The sequence below is a fragment of the Balaenoptera ricei genome, chromosome 11 (assembly GCF_028023285.1).
Source record: "Balaenoptera ricei isolate mBalRic1 chromosome 11, mBalRic1.hap2, whole genome shotgun sequence".
NCBI lineage: Eukaryota > Metazoa > Chordata > Mammalia > Artiodactyla > Balaenopteridae > Balaenoptera > Balaenoptera ricei.
Window position 1 is genome coordinate 90,354,219 of NC_082649.1, and position 20,148 is coordinate 90,374,366.

At 38.3% G+C, this 20,148-nt stretch overlaps 1 protein-coding gene across 3 annotated transcripts in view; it reads right to left on the minus strand.

Annotated features, from left to right (window-relative positions):
• CNTN3 (contactin 3) overlaps positions 1–20,148 on the minus strand; it is a 328,834-nt gene that overhangs the window by 71,443 nt on the left and 237,243 nt on the right. For all 3 annotated transcript variants that reach the window (XM_059940197.1, XM_059940199.1, XM_059940198.1), the window contains 2 exons: positions 19,592–19,721; positions 16,935–17,085 (listed from right to left, as the gene is read on the minus strand). In XM_059940197.1, coding sequence (XP_059796180.1) covers positions 16,935–17,085; positions 19,592–19,721 — 281 coding nt within the window. The remainder of the gene's footprint in view (positions 1–16,934; positions 17,086–19,591; positions 19,722–20,148) is intronic.

Consider the following 20,148-nt stretch of genomic DNA (forward strand, 5'->3'; position numbering starts at 1 on the left):
GGCTCCACTCTGTAGCCAAGATAAATGTACATTTTTCACATTAATTAATATTTCCTCATATTTATAAGACGAGAACCAACAATAAAGGAACATTTTCATTACATGTATAAAACCTTTCCAAATGTACATCTATCATAACAAATACATTTGGAGCTAAATTTATTATGACAGAGACTCAACAGTTTTTTTCCTCCTAAAATGGACTCACAACTATAGAACAAAATGCCTCTAAAAAAAATTTTCCAGTTTGAATGATTATATAAAACTATTTATCTAAGTAATTCATGAGGTCCAGGCAACAGTCCATTTGAAACATTTAAATCCTCATACAACAGAGGATCTGCAAAAATTATAAATGCTCAGATGAGTTAGTAAAACAAACAAACATGACAAATCAACAATTCTCTGATGGCTCATGTATTCAAAGATAACCTCGTAAAGAATACTTAATAAGATTCAAAGGGGCCTCATATTTGACACTATTCTTCTTTGCCTGAGAGATTCATGAGTCAAATCAATGCAAATCAAGATGTCAGCTGTAATACAGAGAAAGCTGATGCAAAACTGCTTAAGTGAGAAGCTATGGTTTCCGGACACTTCATTCCAGAATTAGGCAGGCCTAAGCTTCCTGGCACATGCAGATGAGCACAGGCCCTCCCTGTAAGGGCAAGCTCCCTTCCTGTATGGTAAACAGAACAGCAGAATACATTCAATCTCTACAGGCAGGCAGACACCAAAGAGAAAGAAGGAAGACGTCTGAGCTACAATGTCAAGGTCTTCCACCCAATTTCAGGAGTCAGATGCTTTCTCTGGGGAAGGGTTGAAGAGAGACACAAGTGTTACCCAAATGGGTGTCCTTCCCCCTAGAGACTAGCAGTCCTGGAATGGAGCTCACCTCCAACAATAATGCTAGAAGCAAGATACCTTGTACGCAAAAGGGAAATTTCATTGACTCAAGGGATGTAGAAGGTGCTGGATACTTTTTGGCTGCCCAGAATCGATTCCCCTTTCTTTGGGAACCAACATAGATCTTACTTTGTAGGATTCTCTTCCACTATTGTATACAGTCTTAGTAGGAACCAGTGATGGTTCCCATCTTATCCTAGCCAAGGGGGAAATACCAGACACAGGGCAGCATTTCTCAAACTTTACTATTCACCATTCACCTGGAGGACTCAGTCCTTCAAATACCCACTGCTGGGCCCACCACCAGATAAGGTGTGGGACAGGGCCCCGGAACTTACATTTCTAATAAGTTCCCAGGTGATTCTGGTGCTGCTGATATGAGGACCACACTTTGAAAAACCGTCATCTAGGCTACGTCCTTTGGGCTCTCCCTCTGCAGACTTTGATTTGAGACACAATGATGAAAATAATGATTAGCTAATTCATTCCAGCACTTGCCCTGACAGGATGGGGCAATCCAGGATTCCTGGAGCCAACTAGCTCCTGTCCATTCCCAAGTCAGTTTCTACAGCTAATCTAACAATTTTGTTCAATATTCTTGTATTAATTCTTAGCTAGAGTGCCCAAATCCCTAAAAAATACAAGTTACTAATAGTTGGCGACACACACATTGTATTTGTTCAATAAATATTTGTTGTCTTAATGAATATGAAGGGTTCTGAGACAGTTTTCTATACAATTTTCTAATTTTCTACAAGGTTCTATCACAAATCAAGAATGGCCCCCCAAACACATGCCCTGATGTTGAGCTCTTGCAAGATGAAATGGTTTTAGCCTCACTATTTCAATTCCAAGGTCATTCTCTTTTATAGATGTCCATCAATATTTAAGTGACTCATTTACAACCTTATGCAGTGTTTCTAACCTTTCTGGGACACAAAGTTCTTTGAATATTTGAAAAATCTGAGGACTCTCTCTGCAGAACAAATAAACACATATACAACCATAACAATAACAAAAGATCTGATACGATTCAGGATGAATTGTCCAAGCTTCTGTGGACATCAGGTTAGCAACTCCTGCTAGCAATTCAACTCATCCAATGACACAGGAGTGCATTTGGAATCTCTTTGTCTTGGATGCTTTAGTGTGAATCCTTTAAGATGTGCTTTATTGAGATTTTCTATTTATATGACTGTGTACGTTTGATGACTGGCTCCTTAAAAATTATCTTGCACAAAAAGAGAGAGGTAATATTGCATAGCTCAAGAAGGTAGAGTCTTAGCTCAGACGTGCATCCACACACTGGAGTGGGTCCCAAGGTTTTCTGAGAAAAATCTCAGCCCCAATAACCTGAACTTTCTTGTCCCTCCTCCATGCAGAGGTTAATCACCATCATCTATTCAGACAAAGGGTCTGGTGATCCATCACACCTCTAATAAGATGATATAAGCTTTAACACTAGTTCAATTGACTCTTTAAGCATTTGACTCTGTATTTTCACAGCAGCACCTTCTCTTTACCTCAGATTCTTGATGCTGAAAATACCCTCGAAATAACTTCTATTTACATGCTTATTAAACCATACATGTGAGAAATAATATTCATGGACGATTAGCTGAAAAACAATGTCTATCTATTCCTCAAGAGTCTTAAGTCTTAAAACTCAAAGTTACCCTTGGATTATGAGAAAGAAAAAAAAAATTAAAATTCATATTTCATTTTAAGGACATTAACATATATTACTCAATGTTCTCTCCATCACAATCCATTGAATTTGGACATATCCATTTGCATACTTTTGCCTAGGAAGAGTTGCATATCTCCTTATCAAATGGCTTCATTCAATCTTGCAAACAGTGTGGATTGTGTTATTAGCAGTATTTTTCTCTGCTCATTTGTTAAAAGTGTTGAGCCAAAATTTTGGATCTCAACTAAGCGAATGGATCTGTTGGCATAGGTTTGGTACACTAACCGCGGATATTCACTCTACAAGTATTTACTGAACATGTACTATGGACCATGCTCTGTAATAAGCAAAAAGGATTTACTGGTAAGAATTTATTCTGTCCTAATGAAACTTACATTCTAGGAAATTTGAACTCTGGCATATTTTTTGTCTTCAATGTTCATTTTGTGTGTATTCTAATAAACTGTCCTCAAGTTCTTTTTGGAATGAGGCATGATGTTAGTAAATGAAATAAACTAGAAGACATAAAGGTATTAAAATGAGTAGTCATAAGAAAATAATATATAATAAATTTAGTAAGGTATAAGGTGTTTCAAGAACCTAAACTAGAAAAACATATAATTTATATCAAGCTATAAAAACTATGATTTTCCCATTTGTGTAAATCAATAAATACTGCAGAAAATTAAGTGCCTAATACAATCTTTAAGTTAAAGGTGCTTCCTTCTTTAGCATTTGAATGTAAAAGGTTAGAAAATAATTTTTTCCCAAAACAAGACAGATTTTATATATTCAGTCCCAATTACAGATGTTGTTTCAGAATTGCAAGACTCTCAAAGGGTCAAATGCTCTCGTGCGCCAACAAAAACTGCTCTAGCAATGACATCTACATTAAGACAGGATTATAAAATACCACAAATAATACCAGAAAGTGGAAAACACATGAAAGTACAAAATGGTTTTTTTTAAAAATTTGTTAGGCAGTAAGAAATGTAACTCAGTGTACCAATTCATTAGAACTTACAGAACAGACCATAAATTATGAATAACTCCTTTCCAGCATAACTATGTGGGAGGCATCAACCAACACCAACAATCCGCATGTTTATTCCTTTTTCACAGAAGTGCAATGGCACCTCACCTAATCATTCATTCAACCATTTTTCCTTCCATTCCCCCCCTATTTCTATTAAGGGCTTCAGGGAGGGGGAAGAATAAACTAAAATATAGCACTTTTCATATTTTAATAGGAAGCCTCAAGTAGAAATCTATTAAAAAATCAATTTTATACATTTCTAAGAAATTGCTGCAATAAATTAGATAAGAAAATTATAGGTACTTTTAAGACATGGGAAGCGATCCAAAAAAAGAATAAAATTCACTTCAACAAATATTTGTTGAGTACTTACAACACTCTAAGTGTTTTGAAAAACACATGTATGAGTAAGAACTAGCCCCTATCCTTTAGAGACTTTCAATCTAATGGCGCGGGGGGTGCATAGAGTTCACCACAACTATCAATAAAATTTGATGCTTTGGTATGAAATTTTGTATCTGAGGTACAAATTCATCCAGCTCTACCTCAAAACACACAATATCCTTTTCTCCATTTCCTCCACTGTTACCATAAATCAAGCCTCCAGTACATCTTACCCTGACAACTCCAAGTTGCCTCCTAACTAGATTCATTGCTTTCCCCCCTTTCTCTCCTCAACCCACTCTCCACACTACAGCCAGAGTTACCTTTTAAACAGAGTATGTCACACCCTGTGTTAAAATCACCAATGACTTCTTATTCCATTTAAAATAAAATCCAGCAGTTTTATCACTGTCTTCAAAGACCCCATTTCTGGATTCTGCCCATCTCTGGGACCTCATATTTCATTATTCTCCCTTTCTATGCATGATTCTTCAGTCACACTGGCTTTGCTCCAGATTCTCAAATGAGTCAATTTCATTCCCACCTCCAGGCCTTTGTTCTGTTGGGACCTCTTCCTGCGAGGCACATCTTCCAATTCTTGGCATGACCCATTGCTTCTTACTATTTAGTTCTCTGTCCAGAAGTTACTTCCTTAAGGAGGGCTTTCTTGAAATACCCTATATGATTATACACTTTTTTCCCTTAATGGCTAAAGAAATTATCTTCTTAACTTATTCGTATGCCATCTCTCCCTTCTGCAAGTTACACAAGGAAGGGACTATATCTGTCCTGTTCACTGTGGTCTTCTCTGAGCCTGGAACAAGGCATGCCGGGTGGGTGTGCCAGATTGTATTTCCCAAAGGTGGCCACAGTAAGATTTCCCATCCCAAATGCTCTCCTAGAATCTTGCTATAGTACTCTCCCATTAAGAGGTGCAGTCAAATCCCCCTCCTCCTGAATCTGCTCAGCTCGGTGATTCACTGGTAACCAGTGGAATGCCAGGAAAGTAAGGTTTTGTGTCTTCTGAGCCTAGCCTATTCAACTTCCACCTTGCTTACTTGAATATTCGCTCTTGAAGACTTTAGCTGCCATATAAGCATTTCAACTCCCCGTGAGGCCACCATGTTTTGAGGGAACCCAAACTAGCCCACGTGGAGAGACCACATGGAGAGGCTATGGGCCTGCCAGAGAGAAAGCAGTACATGGCCAGCCCCCAGCTGCTCCAGCTCCAGCACAAGCCTGACTGCAACCACGTGAGACGCTCCAAACAAACACTGCCGAGCCAAGCCTTTCCCCAATTCCTGACCCATGGAAACCGTGAGCGATAATAAAGCGATTGCTGTTTTACACCATTAAATTTTAGGGTGATTTGTTATGCAGCAATAGTTAGTGGGAACAGTAGGTGCTGAATAAATATTTGATGAGTAAATGAATGTTGAAATGAATAAACATGTATGGAACAGTGACCACGTCTACAAAGACAGAGAAGGTGAGAATCCAGGTGAGATGATGGCCTTCTGCACAAACAGCCACAAAACACTGTGTTAAATGATACAGTTGGGCCTAAAGAAACCACAAGGGTAAAGCAGAAGAAAGAGCAATTAATCTCGCCTATTGGGCTTGGGAAAGGCTTCCCATGGTGAGTAACATTAAGCTGGGCCTTGAGTGATAAGCAGGGGTTTGCAAGATAGAGAAGAAAAGACATTCCAGCCAGAGTAAATCACAGGAGAATAAATGCAGAGTGCAATGAGAATTCTGTTTTGTCCTCCTTTCTTTTTAAGAATTACTCAGAGGGCAATGGTAGGCACTCTTGATAATGTTAAAGGAGTCAATACTCTTATTTTGAGAGAAGTCTCCTGTTTTTTCCTGTCTTAAACATTATTACGAGAAAAAGTGCAATGGTAGTATGTTATGATATGACAGGGGTCCTCAATAAAATATTTTTTCTTTGAATTTTCAGTGAAAGCAGAGATACAGAACACTGACTGGGCCGTAGGAAAATGCATGTGGGATTTTGGGGCTTGAGTGAGAAATTCTATATGACCAAACGGATGTGGTACGGAGGGACATACCCAGTAAATAAAACATCTATGCTGAGCATGGTTATGAATTAATGTACCCAGTTCTAACACAGAACTGGCTGGAAGTAGATTCCAATGCCTAGCATTGGGATTCACTAACCTGCTTTCCCCTACCAAAATCATAAAACTGACAAAATATTTTTAAAGGGGCCCTAACTTTTACAATCCATAAAAATCAAATTTAAAATATGGATTTAAGAACCACATGGTCACCTGCAAAATTTAGTTGATATAATTTTAGAACCCATTTGACAGCTACAAATTCTTTAATAACATCTGGGTAGAATTTATTCATGGTTAAATAATGTAAAACTAATCTGGTTGTTGTAAAAGAGAAAGGTCTTTACTCACCTTTCTTTTAACCCAGTCTTGTTACTCTTACCGTATGAGAAACATGATGAAAATAAATAATATTAAAAACTGTAGATTTGGGGATTAGTAGCTGCAAACTATTATATATAGAATGGATAAAGAACAAGGTGTTACTGTATAGCACAGGGAACTATATTCAATATCCTGGGATAAATCATACTGGAAAAGAATATGAAAAAGATTGTATATTTTTTCTATAACTGAATCACTTTGCTGTACCATAGAAATTAATACATCGTAAATCAACTATACTTCAATAAAATAAATTTTAAAAACCTGTATCAACAGTAGCAGGTCCCTTTTTTTGAGAGCCTATGTAGAAGCCACCAGAGTAGATGCTTCACATACTTTATTACTTTTATCGTTGCAACTAGAGTCTACTGAGATAAAGAAGGAATGAACGTGAGAGAAATGGGGCAGGGCAGAGTTGGAAGTAATTTGTCCTTTCTCTGCCTGTCAGGGGAGATCAGTTTTTTTAGCCAACCTCTTGCTCAGAGTTGGCTATGCCACCAAGCAAATGCCACCTATCAGACCAACTAACCCTGCAAAGTAAGAATTTCTGGCCCTGTTGCACAAAGGAAGGAAACCAAGGCTCGGGGGTTAAGTAACCTGCCTAGTATCACACAGGTGGTATGATTGGACCCACGTCTTTTCGACTTCGATGCTCTGCTCTTACCAAGTACTAAAATTAAATCAAGAAGCAAATAAAACTTACATTTAACTTCATCTGACATGGTGAATAATGTGCATAGTGATTAGTATACTGCATGTCAATCATGCATAAATAATGCACATAAGTAATGATACAAATATGCAGAAAATTAAGCTGCCTGCGGTTAAGAGGAGAAGATCTGTAGGTCTCTGTTGGTGGCTGGAGAATGGGGAATGGAGGAGAGAAAGTGATTATGATCCCTTCCCATGAGTCCCATTTCAAACCCTTCCCATGAGTTGCATTCCAAACCCAAAGTCTTGGGTTGCATTAACTCCTCTCTTGATTATCTTCACTCTTAAATACTAGCTTAATCTTCTCATAGGGTGTGGGACTTATGGGGCAAATGCACCGTTTCCTCTTCTCTTTCCAGCTGGAAGCATGAGAGAAATGGAAATATGGGTTGGGAAACACAGAGACAGAAGGAGACTGTTCTCTGTTCTCTGAGACTCTTGCATATTTACCCAGGCATCTCAATCTCGCCTTCAAAAAAAATTATCTTCCTTCGATATTCACCTCCTCTGAAGGAGAGAGATGGGTCTCTACCTGGGAAAGAACTCAGCTTAGCCTTTCTTATTTACCTGATCATATGTGAACTTTACCTTGGACACAATCGGAATACATAACCAGTTTCACCTCCTGTCTATGCAATCATTTTGTTCAGATGGTGTTTTCCCTACTTTTTTGCTTTCCTTGGTTTCACAGATCCTTCAAAATGGAGCTACAACATCACTTCCTTCGAGATACCTCTCTGTATGGAGCTGCCTGCCCACTGCCCCAAGATGCTGGCTGAGACAGCATCTCTTCTCTGTGCTTCTTACTGGCTTATAAACACCCCATGATAGACAGGGTGGCAATGTCCTGTTTCCTCGGGCCAGCCTTGGCTTCTATGTGTTGTCTTGGCGGGAATTACTAACAGGGTCCCCTTTCTCTTTCAAAATGTCCCAGATTGTAGAATAAATTATATATGGTCACTTTAATTATACAGTCTCTCCCAGAATAACTGATGGGTAAATTTTCCACATCCTAAAAGAATGTGTGGGCTCCTGGAGGGCTCTTGATGTTTCTTATTCATTTATGTATTCCCAGGGCTGGGCACTGTCCCCAGTGCTGAATAAAGATAAGACAAACTAGTGGACAGCCTGAGTACCTTCCCTGCAGACAGGAAGCAAGGACATCAATCTCGATACAACTAACATCCAGGTTCTGACAGTTGGCAACATCACATGTGTTAAATAAAATTCTCCTTTCTTCTTGTAAATTTACCAGTGAGAGATTAATCTAGAGTTAAGGGTACAGAAGTAAAGGATTGGCTGAGATCTTGGCTGTGTACCCAAGGGGAGATGAACTGATACTCTCTGAGCTTCGTTACCTATCTGATGGTTGTGAGGGGACAGCTGTTGAGATAGGGAGACAAAGGGTGATGGGGAAGATAATCCAGATGGCTTTTTGGTGAAAGGAGCAATGGCAGGCAGAGAGAGAGCAGCATTTTGAACAGTATGAAGAAAAATCAACTCCACTGTGATAAGAGACAGAGGAGCCAAGAAATGTGAGGAAATGGGGAGGGAATGGAGATAGAAACGATCTGGCAAACAAATTCTTTTTCTTCATCTAAGAGCTCAAGCCAAGGGAAATACCATCTAACAGATTTGCTGGATAGTAACAGAGTCCCCAGACACATCTTTACAAAGCAAGGCTGTGGCGACTAGCAGTAGCAATGGCAGAAATGCCAAGTGGTTCTCGCTCTGATGGAATTATCCTGTTTACCGGCAAAAGTTTAGATTCTACTTCTAAGTAACGTCATCGAACTACTCAGTGTTTCACAAAAGGGCCAAAATGACCAGTTGGGGGCATTTCTTGAGCTTTGAAACTCCTATCCAAAGCCACTCATGAAATTAGGATGAGATGACTATAAAATCGCACGCAAAATTTTGTTTAAAAAATTAAGGTATAATTTATAGACAAAATAATCCACCTTTTTTGCTGTACAGTTCTGCGAGTTTTAACAAATGAATGTAGACATGTAACCACTGTCATAATCAAGATCTAAAACAATTCCCTCACCCCCCAAAATTCTCCCATGCCCCAAAATAGTCAATCTCTCCACCCACTCCCTGCCCCTGACAAGCAGTGATCACTGTTTTTTGTCTGTAAAGCATGCCTTTTTCCGGTCTGTCATATAAACGGAATCATACAGCATACAAAGCTCACTGTCTTTTAAAGCCAGCTTCTAACTATATGCAAAAAATACATTAAAATTGGTTAATACATTTTAAAAACATTGTCTGGATTATGGCTATTAATATTTGGGGAAAATCTTTATTTCTTTCTTTAAAAAGCATTTAAATTTCTATAGTATTAAATGCTGCCTAGAACCTTTGAAACAATTTTAATGTGTTTAATTAGAAATAATGGGCCATTTTTTTACTCTCTTCTGAATTGAGGCCATTGTAATAAAATATTTACTATTATAAGCAATAGCATTCAAGTGAAAGCCCCATTTTTAAAGATAATTGGCTAATGTGTTTTAAGTACCACTAAGTGAAACAGAAAAGCTAAACATTCTTTAAAATATGCCAGCTGGCTATTTCTTCTCGCATACCAAGCCTATTCACATTCTCCAGGTTCTTTTAGAATTTTCCTTGGCTTAAAGGAGACAAAACTTCCTGTTTTATTTCAAGTCTTTTGAAAACATGTGGATTTAAGTGAATGAATGCAACAGCACTAAAATGTTGAAATTTAGTGAAAAACCATTGGATGCTCAAAGGGTAGAGCATTTCTGTTTATAAAAGAAAACCTCCTTTCTGAAGGGTGAAAAGCAGAATAGTTTTTCTCAGTACCGGATGATACAAATATCAAACCAAAAGAAGGAAAAAAAACTCTACTCAGAATTAATACTAGTAATTTAAAAGTTTAGAATATCTGCATTCCAGGTGACTTAACTGGACCTTGACTTAATATATCAATTGCTTTATACATTGTGACTGTTAGCCATTTAAATGATATTGTAAAAACAGGCATCCTCTACTTACATTTAAATTTCCATAAGCTTCAGAATTAAGATACAGACCCTCCTTTAATTTAATGATTTACTGTCTAATGATATGTAACTTCCTAGAAACTTTTATCCACTGTCATGATTTCAGCTACCATCTGTATACATGTAACACCTAAATTTCTATCTGTAGCTCAGGCCGCTCTCCTGAGTTCCAGATTTAGACAGTCAACCTCTAAAAGCACACAGATATATCCAGTTGGTTTGTCAACAAGCATTTCAAACTGAAACAATTTCAAATTGAATTTATCATATTTGCCCCCACCTCTGCTCCTTCTGTATTGTTCCCTGTCTCACTAAATAGGTCTACCACCACCCTGATGCCTGAACTGGAAATTTAGGATTCAGTCTTGACTAGCATCTTCTCTCCAAATCTTTGAGTCCTCTGTCCTGCTGATTTAACTTTTTCACAACCCCTCAATACTTCTCTCCATTCTCATTGCCATTTCTTTATTTCAGGCTCTAATCCTCTCCTGCTCACACTGCACAATTGCTGCTAATTGGGAATCTTGCCTCAAGCTCCAACTGCTCCAATTCATGCTCTCTACTGCCACCGTTGTGATTTTTTTTAAACATAAATTTGATCTTTCTCCAGGACACATATCTGGAGAAAACTATAATTCAAAAAGATACATGCACCCCAATGTTCAATGCAGCACTATTCACAATAGGCAAGACATGGAAGCAACCTAAATGTCCATCGACAGATGAATTCATAAAGAAGATGTGATACATATTATACACACACACACACACACACACACACACACACACACATACATACATACATACAATGGAATACTACTCGGCCATAAAAAAGAGTGAAATAATGCCATTTGCAGCAACATGGATGGACCTAGAGATTATCATACTAAGCAAGGTAAGTCGAAAGAAAAAGACAAATACCATATGATATCACTTATATGTGGAATCTAAAATATGACACAAATGAACTTATCTACGAAACAGAAACTGACTCGCAGACATAGAGAACAGACTTGTGGTTGCCAAGGGGAAGAGTGGGTAGGGTAGGGAAGGATTGGGAGTTTGGGATTAGCAAATGCAAACTACTATATATAGAATGGATAAACAACAAGGTCCTACTGTATAGCACAGGGAACTATATTCAGTGTCCTGTGATAAATCATAATGGAAAAGAATATGAAAAAGAAGGTATACATAGGTATAACTGAATCACTTTGCTGTACAGCAGAAATTAACACAACATTGTAAATCAACTATATTTCAACAAAATAAATTTTTAAAAAATAAATAAATTTGATCTTTTTTTTTTTTTAAATTTGATCTTTTAACTGCTACTTTATTTTGTTGCTTTCACAGGAAATAAAGCCCAAACTCTATTTCATTTGGCTTCCCGCGTCATTCACAATAAGATCCTTGCTTACCTCCATGGCCTCGCTCCCTCTGTAGCCCTCCCTCCTAAGTGACTTTTCACTCGAGTTGCACTGAACATCAAATGCCTATTCTGTCCTTGCCTCTGTGCCTTTGCACAGGCTGTTCCTCCTGCCTTGAGCACTCTTCTCCAGTGAATCCTAGTCATCGTTCAAGTCTTGGTATAGATACTACATTCTCCAGAAAGCCTGCTCTGCACCCTAAATTGGAGATGGGGCCTCCTCAAGTAATCACCGAACATCTGTACTTTGCCAGTTGAGTTTTGTTATAAAGGCCCTGTGTTACCTGCCTGATACCCTGAAAATCTACAAATAATGGGATTAACTTCTCTGGTGAAAATTAAATACCTAGTGCCTAGCACATAGTAGGTATTCAAAATATTTTCAAATGATTGAATGAGCACTTAATTTTAAGAGCTCAGGAATCACTATGTGCATTATAAGCCCTTGTTATCTATTCAGAGAAGCTTTACTAAGACCTCTGTTGGGAAGTAATCCCTTTATTACCTTAGCTTGAAATGCTCTCTCTACTTGAAAGCACTAACACTGATTTCTTCAAAACCTTTCTGTAATTCAGGTGTCTCACTCACTTAGATCTACATTACTATGGCTGATGCAAGATTCAAAACTGTAACTGTGCTGATATAAAAACTTTCAAACTAGATAGATTATAATTATTCAAACATATTGTGTGGTTTACATAGTAGACATATTTATCAATTTATATAATTTTTAAAAGACATATTTAATCCTTGAATTTTTTTTTCTGATTCAGGCTTTGAATGATACTATATATCTATATAAATATATAGATATCTATGTTTATGTGTATATCATACTATATATATATATATGTATTATATATAGGCTTAATCAAAAGTGCATTTGTCAGGCTTCCCTGGTGGCGCAGTGGTTGAGAATCTGCCTGCTAATGCAGGGGACACGGGTTCGAGCCCTGGTCTGGGAAGATCCCACATGCCGCGGAGCAACTAGGCCCGTGAGCCACAACTACTGAGCCTGCGCGTCTGGAGCCTGTGCTCTGCAACAAGAGAGGCCGCGACAGTGAGAGGCCCGCGCACCGCGATGAAGAGTGGCCCCCGCTTGCCGCAACTAGAGAAAGTCCTCGCACAGAAACGACCCAACACAGCCATAAATAAATAAATAAATAAATAAATAAATAAATAAATAAAGTGCATTTGTCAACAGCCCATATGCTAGGCTAGAGAAAGCTTTCCTATTTATCATAAGTTTCTTATTCACTGACAAACCCATGTTGATCCACCAAAAAAACCCCAAATAAACAAAACAAAAACCAAAACACAAGAAAAAAAACTAAGTAAAAATTTTATGGATTTAAAATCTTGCCATAAATATCCCATCAAAAATTTTTGCCTTCTCTTATATTTTCAAATGCATCAATGAATTCATTTGTCCCCAAGATGAGATTTGAGTCTGCATGTTTGATGTCGGAACAGCCCATGACTGAACAACCTCAATAAATCTATCATTTAAAGTGTTTCCCCAATTTGGCTTAAGCCTGCAGACCAAGAGGGATGGACATGGCGCTTTTGTTGCCAAGTGATGGCTGAGACCCACTCTGATTTCACATGAACTTGGAGAAGATTCAGCTCTGCAACTTGTTCCATAATTGCTTCTAGCAGCTTTTCCCCTAAGCATCAAGGCCCTGGCCCAGTGTCCAGTGCTTTTGCTGTCCAAAGAGATAAAAGCAAAATCCAAACCACCAGACCTGGTGCCATGTACTGAATATTAGGGTTTCCCCAAAATTTATATGTTAAATCCTAATCTCCAATGTGATGGTATTAGAAGGCAGGGCCTTTAGGAGGTGATTAGATCATAAGGGTAGAACCTTCATGAATGGGATTACTGCCCTTATAGACGAGACCTCAGAGAGCTCTCTGGCTCGTTTTCTGCTTTGCTGAGGATATAAGGTGAAGGCAGCTGTCCTTACCAGAATTCAACCATGCTGGCACCCTGATTCTGGCTTCCATCCTTCAGAACTGTGAGAAATAAATTTCCATTGTTCAAGCCATCCAGTTTATGGTATTATGTTATAAAAGCTCGAACGAAGATACCTGGGAAAGACTGCAGCACTATGGACCCTTCTCTTAAACATGTTTCCTCTTTTTAACCTTATTTTTATACCTGAAAGTTTCCTTATTCACTGGGGAGATGTTAGAAATACTTAATACAAAGTACAGGGTAAGTAGGCTTGAAAGGGTCAGAGAAATAACTTTTATGAACATGAGACATGGTTGGAGTAACCACCACTTTCCCCCCTTTCTTCTTAAAACATAATCCCAATTTCTCATTGGGCACACTCCCACCCAGGAAAGAAATCTGTATTTCCCAGCTTCTTCTGCAGCTAAGTTTGGCCAGGGAACTAATTTCTGACCAGTAAGGCATAAGGAAAATTATTGGATGGGGCTTCTGGGAAGTTTCTTAAAAGGGAGTAAATGTATCTTGATTTCTACCTTCCTCCTTCCCTGTCATTGGGGGATGACATTGGGAAGGATGTCTTGGGAGGCTGAAGCCCCAGCAGCCATCCTGGTTCCTGATGTGAGGACGGTAGAGCAGCAAGATAAAAGGGGTGTGCATCTCTGATGACTGTGGTCTCCAGGGAGTCTTAACTGCCTATCTTCCCAGAGACCAACCAGCCAATGAACTGCCCAACCAACCAACAAACAAAACAAATTCTATCTCTTTCAGCCACTGTTACTTCCAACATTTTATCTGTAACATAACCTCATTTTTCTGATCAGCGGATCTACAAATATCAGACATCATGGTAAACGCTTACTTTATAGCAACTGTATAAGGTGGGAATTATTCTTTCTGTTTTATAGATGAGGAAATTAATGTTCAGAGGTGTCACATAACTGACCTAATGATACCAAAGTAGCAAGTGGCCAAGTCAAAATACCAGGTGAGATTCTAGAATTTAAACTTTTTTCCTGCATTATCCCATCACTCTCTAAAGTGGGAGTAAATCTCTCCTGTGTGCCTTTAGCTAAATCTCTTAATCTTTTATCCCCTTTTAAAATTAAGATTAAAAACCTCTGCCTACTATAGGCACTACTGTGAGGACAAGTGGGTTTATTATTTTGCAAAGCATTTAAGTCCTTGGAACATAACCATTATTTAATGTATGCATACAATTAAAGCTCTAAAATGTTTTTGACAACAAAAAAGTTACCAGTTATACACGAACACTTAACTTCCATCACAGCTAAAATTAACTAGTTTGTGCCTATAATTGTTTAAACTAGCTTCAACAATTAAACTCCGAATCACTAATTAATTTCCTGCCCCAGAAATCTATTCTGTGCCGCCTAGCCCTTAGTTGGATTGTGTTTTGTAACCACTCAGCTGACAACTTGGCCTTGTCCTCCTGCTGTGGCTGCCTTTTAACGGAGGTGTCTCCCATAAAATATCTGAGGGAGAGCAGATTGTGTTGTCATAACCAACTCACAAAAAAACTCTGGGACTGTAATCTAAAAGCAGTTCAACCTGGTTGTCTGTCTGCAATAAGATTTGGCAATTTTGGAAAAGCAAATCTACATTTCTTAGTCTAAGAAACTGTTTGTTTGTTTTCCCCCATCTCCAAAAAGAATAATTTGGACCCCATGACTTCAAAGGCTGAGACCACCTCTCAGATTCGGGGCTCCCTATACACAATGTGGCATTGAAAAAGCTTGATGGTTATGCCCTAGCTATGGGACTCATCCTGGCTATGTGACTTTAGGCAAATTACATAATTTCTCTAAGCTTTAGTTTTCTCATTAGTAAAAATGGAGATGATAATAAGATCTAACAGCACAGAGTTGTGGAGATATTGAAAGGAGATAATACGTGTAGAGTTCTGTATTAGTTTCCTTTTTCTCCAATTACAAGTTACTATAAACTTGTTTAGTGGCCCAAAACAACACAAATGTATTACCTTACAGTTTTGGAGGTCAGAAGTCCAGTATGGGTCTCAATGGGCTAAAATCAAGGTGCTGTCACGGTTGTGTTACTTTGGAAGGTCCTAGAATCATTTTCTGCTCCTTCAGGTTGTTGGAAGAATTCAGTTCATTGAGGTTATGGGACTGAGCCCCCTATTTCCTTGCTGTCAGCTGAGGATTTTCCCATTTTATAGAGGAGTCTGAAATTCCTCTGTTCATTGGCCCCCTTCTACCATCTTCAAAGCCAGCAATCCCAATCAGGGTCCCCCTCATGCTGGAAATCTCTCCTGCTCTTCTCTCATTACCATACATTTCTTTCAAACACTGCCTCTGTCTTCTTCCCCTTTCAAGCGCCCAGGTGAATACTTAAGGCAACCCAGATAATCCAATATAATCTCCCCATTTTAAGGGCAAACGGTTAGCAACCTTAATTCCATCTTTAACTTTCATTATCTTTTGCCATGTAATGTAATAATGTAAATCATATGTCTTCAGGATAAGAACATGGACATGTTTGGGGCCATTATTCTGCTTACCAGAAGCTTTCAGCATAATGCTCCAACAGGTAGTAAGTACTCAATAAATAATAATGATAGCCAATACTTATGTTTACCCTATGCCAGGTACTGACCTAAGCGCTATATGGATATTTATGTCTTTTATCCACATAGCAACCCTCATAATGTGAAGTATGCGCTAATATCATCATAACCATTAACAAATGGGGACATGAAACACACAAAGAGTAAGTCATTTCATGTAGCTGGTAAAAGAATACAGATTTGAACCCCGGCAGTCTGGGTCCAGAAGCTGTGCTTTTAAGTAGGCCCCATTCTGCCTCTTCATTTTAAATATTATTACAGTAAACAGGAAATCAAGAAAGCGTCTGCTTAAACTAATACCTGTGAAGCTAAATTATTTCAATATAGGGCAACAGCAAGAGTGGTATTCATCTGGCATATGCTGCCGTCATATGTTCTCTTTGCCCTGTGATGCTGGGCCACCAGGAGCTGAGAGAGGGCCTGGGTCCAGGGCTGGCATTCCTTTGTCATCCCAGTTTGAGTCTTACCAGGCAAATGGGGAGGAAACTCCTTTCTAAAATATTCTATGTTGGAAGAGGTGAGATAAATCTCTGTTTTTAGATTTCAAAACCTGGTGAGTATCATCTTGAGAGTATTACAAACAAAAATACTGCTATTGTGGTTCTTGAACACCTCACATTTTATCGAAATGCTACTGCATTTCACTTCATACTGAACACCTGCTTTGGCATCACGATGAAAAGTGAGAAGCAAATAAATCACCACCTTTCTGGACAACAGAATACCTTTCAGTCTCCTGTACGGGCACATCTCCTTTCTTCCAGGAAGAGAGTGCCCTGGGGGAAGCTCTGGGTTTACAGTCCAAGCTGACCTCGCTGCCCACCTGCACCTGAATCAACTTTTTCATCGGAGTCTTTGAAAAATCTGGAGCAGAAGCTAAAAAGGAAGAAAGAAGAAAGAATGACAATTTGAAGTCTGAATTCATTTCTTTAAATTCCCATCAATTTCAAAGGTTGACTTTATGATTTTTTAAAGTTTCTTGACACGTAAGATATTGGTACTTGATTTATTTGATTGACTGGGCACCACCTCCAGGACGATTTCAATGCTTAAAAAGTAAGTCCTACCATTGTGTTTTCTGGCAAGTTCTAATTCCCGAGACAATTACTTTATATGAGAATTTTTAAAGTTTACTATGAAGTTTTAAAATAGCTCAGTCATGAGTTTATCAAAACTAAAAGCATTTAATAGAATGTTCTTGAAAGTTAGTTCCACGAGGACTACAGTAGGGTTGGTCTCTCTTGTGACTTCAAGGACACAGATGTGGCACAGGGCCTGGCACTCATTAGATGCTCAGTTATGTTTTTAGAATGAAGGCTGAGTACTGAATTCTTATTCTCTTGTATGAACAGTAACAAGATCTATTACAAAATTTTCATGTGGTTAGCTTTAACTTCCAAGTTGGAGAAATATATTATAGCTTAACATTATTATATTAAGTTACAATATTCCATTAAATACTATAATATGTAGAAAACATTATGCTGGCTAATAATGGATGGAATGCTGATCCTGAAACAATACCTGAACATTCAAGAGACATAAAAATGTATCATTTGAATTAAGTATGTTACTCAGAAAATCATCCTTCCTTTTACTGCAAATGCGGAAAAAAGTTAAGAAACGAGTGCATTTCCCCAAATATCTAATCCCCTGTCTCATGGCATATCCCAGTTAATATAACTTATTTTTTATAAGTGGAGATCATAGAAGGAATTATACTACATATATATATATATATACATAATTGCAGATAAAGAAAACATGTTATCCAAAGGTTGCTGGCCTTAAGAATTAGGATCCTGAGAGAGTAATTTTTACTAACACAAATGAAAAATACTTTTATGTTTCAATAAAATCTTTTTTTTTAAGCATAGATCATGTATTTTCCCATATGAAAACCCCATGCAACACTGGGTAGGGACCCATCCATTTGAAACATGAATAAACTATGGCTCATAAGGTAAATTTAACATAAGAGCACAGCCATGCTTCGACTTAAGATATGGGCAAATCCCACTTTCTTTCTGTCATGACACCCTACTTCTCTGTCACGGATAACACTAGCCAGATTTTCAGTTGATGATCTGCCCCTCCCAAGCTTCAGTCTTCCTGGTGCATGTGATTTGTTTCTTAACTTCCAGGCACCAAGAAAGACCTATTTTCCTCAAACCAGTGTTTTTCAATGAGACACTTCACATTTCGGGCTAGACAGGACTTTGTTGTGAGAGGCTACCTTGGGCATTGTAGGACATTTAGCAGCTTCTCTGGCAGCTGCCCACCAGATGCCAGTAGCACATGCTAGCTCCCTTCTTCCCCACCTTCCCCTTACACCGTGACAGCCAAAAATGTCTCCAGAATTTGCCACTATCCCCTGGGGGCAAAATCATCCCCAGCTGGGAAATACTGAGTTAGATCAGGGCCTTTCAACCTTCTGGCCATTTGGGTTGGACCAACCATGGGTACGTGACTCAAATCAGGTACGCGGGGCCAATGACATGTAGCACTGTGACTTCCATCTGAACAATTAAGAAAGCCATCCTTCCGCCACTAGATTGACTGTGGTAATGAAAACAACATGCTGGGTAACATCCTACGGGGCCAGATAGTGGTGATGATGTTTGAGCCCTGGGTCAAGTCCAGCTGAAATCCAAATTCTCCATTTTAATAACACTGAGCAATAAACTTCCTCCCCTCTCCTCCTCTTTCTCTCCCTCCCTCCTTCCCTTCCCCCCCACTCCCTCTTTCTTTCTTATTTATACATACTATGTTATGCTCTGACAATTTTGGTTGGACTTTAAGTCATTTGCATCTTAAACTGTTTTTCTGAACAACTGCCCTAAACATGATATAACATCTCCTTTCTTCTCCTATACCTAAAGTACAAAAAAAATAATAATTCTTAATTTCAAGTACTTGAGCCTTGGTCAATTAAAGCTTTGGTCTGCCGAATGCTTGATGCTTTCAGCAGAGTTATTAAAGAAAAAGACAACTCCTTTTGGATCAATAAAGCACTGATTTGAATTCTGATATTTACTTTTATGGACCAGCAACAGAGAACACCAGAGTCACTTATTCTCTTAAAAGGTACTACTTACTTAGTTGGTACTGCTGGAATTGGATAATAAGGATGTCTTAGGTCAACACTCTCTCCCTGTTGCTTCTCTACTTCAGTCTTTGGGCCTTAATTCTGGTCATAACTGGTGCTTTCCCTTAGAAATCATTAAAATGTGTGCCTTGATTAGAAACCCTGCATGATTCTGCTGTGATACTGAAAATGTTATTAGATGTAGGAATCTAATATGAAAAGTAAATATTTCTGCTTCTGGCAAATATGGAGGATTTAAGAAAAAAAATAATAAGACAAGAAAATTAGTCTTACCCACAACCTTGAGCTCAGCACTGGAATAGACGAGACCATGTTTGTTCTCTGCTATGCACTGGAACATGCCAGAATCGGTCACATTTAGGTTGGATATTTTAAGGGCACCATTTTCTATCTGTGTTCTCTCCTAGATGATAATAAAAATGTCTTGTATATACCATTTTAGAAGAAAAAAGATAACCACTGAATATTATTTCAATCATACACAAACCTCCTTAATTTTTCTCATGGGATTAGGCAATCTGAGCTGAAATTTAAACATTTCCCTTATTTGAAACAGTGAGAATGACTTAACATAACAGCTAGACATCGGAAATACTAATAAACGTCCTTCAGTCAAAGAGTATATCAGTAAAATGAATAACAAAGCACGATGTAAAATATTGCAACTATTTCATTTTTCCCTGTGGATAAAGTTGCAGACTTTAAGAAATCTACCATGCTTCCCACCCCATTAACTGGAAAGGTTTTCACCAGTTTTTAAAATCATGCAAATTAAAGATATTATAAATTCTATGTATTAAAAAGGGTTCTGGGAAACACATTTATTAAAG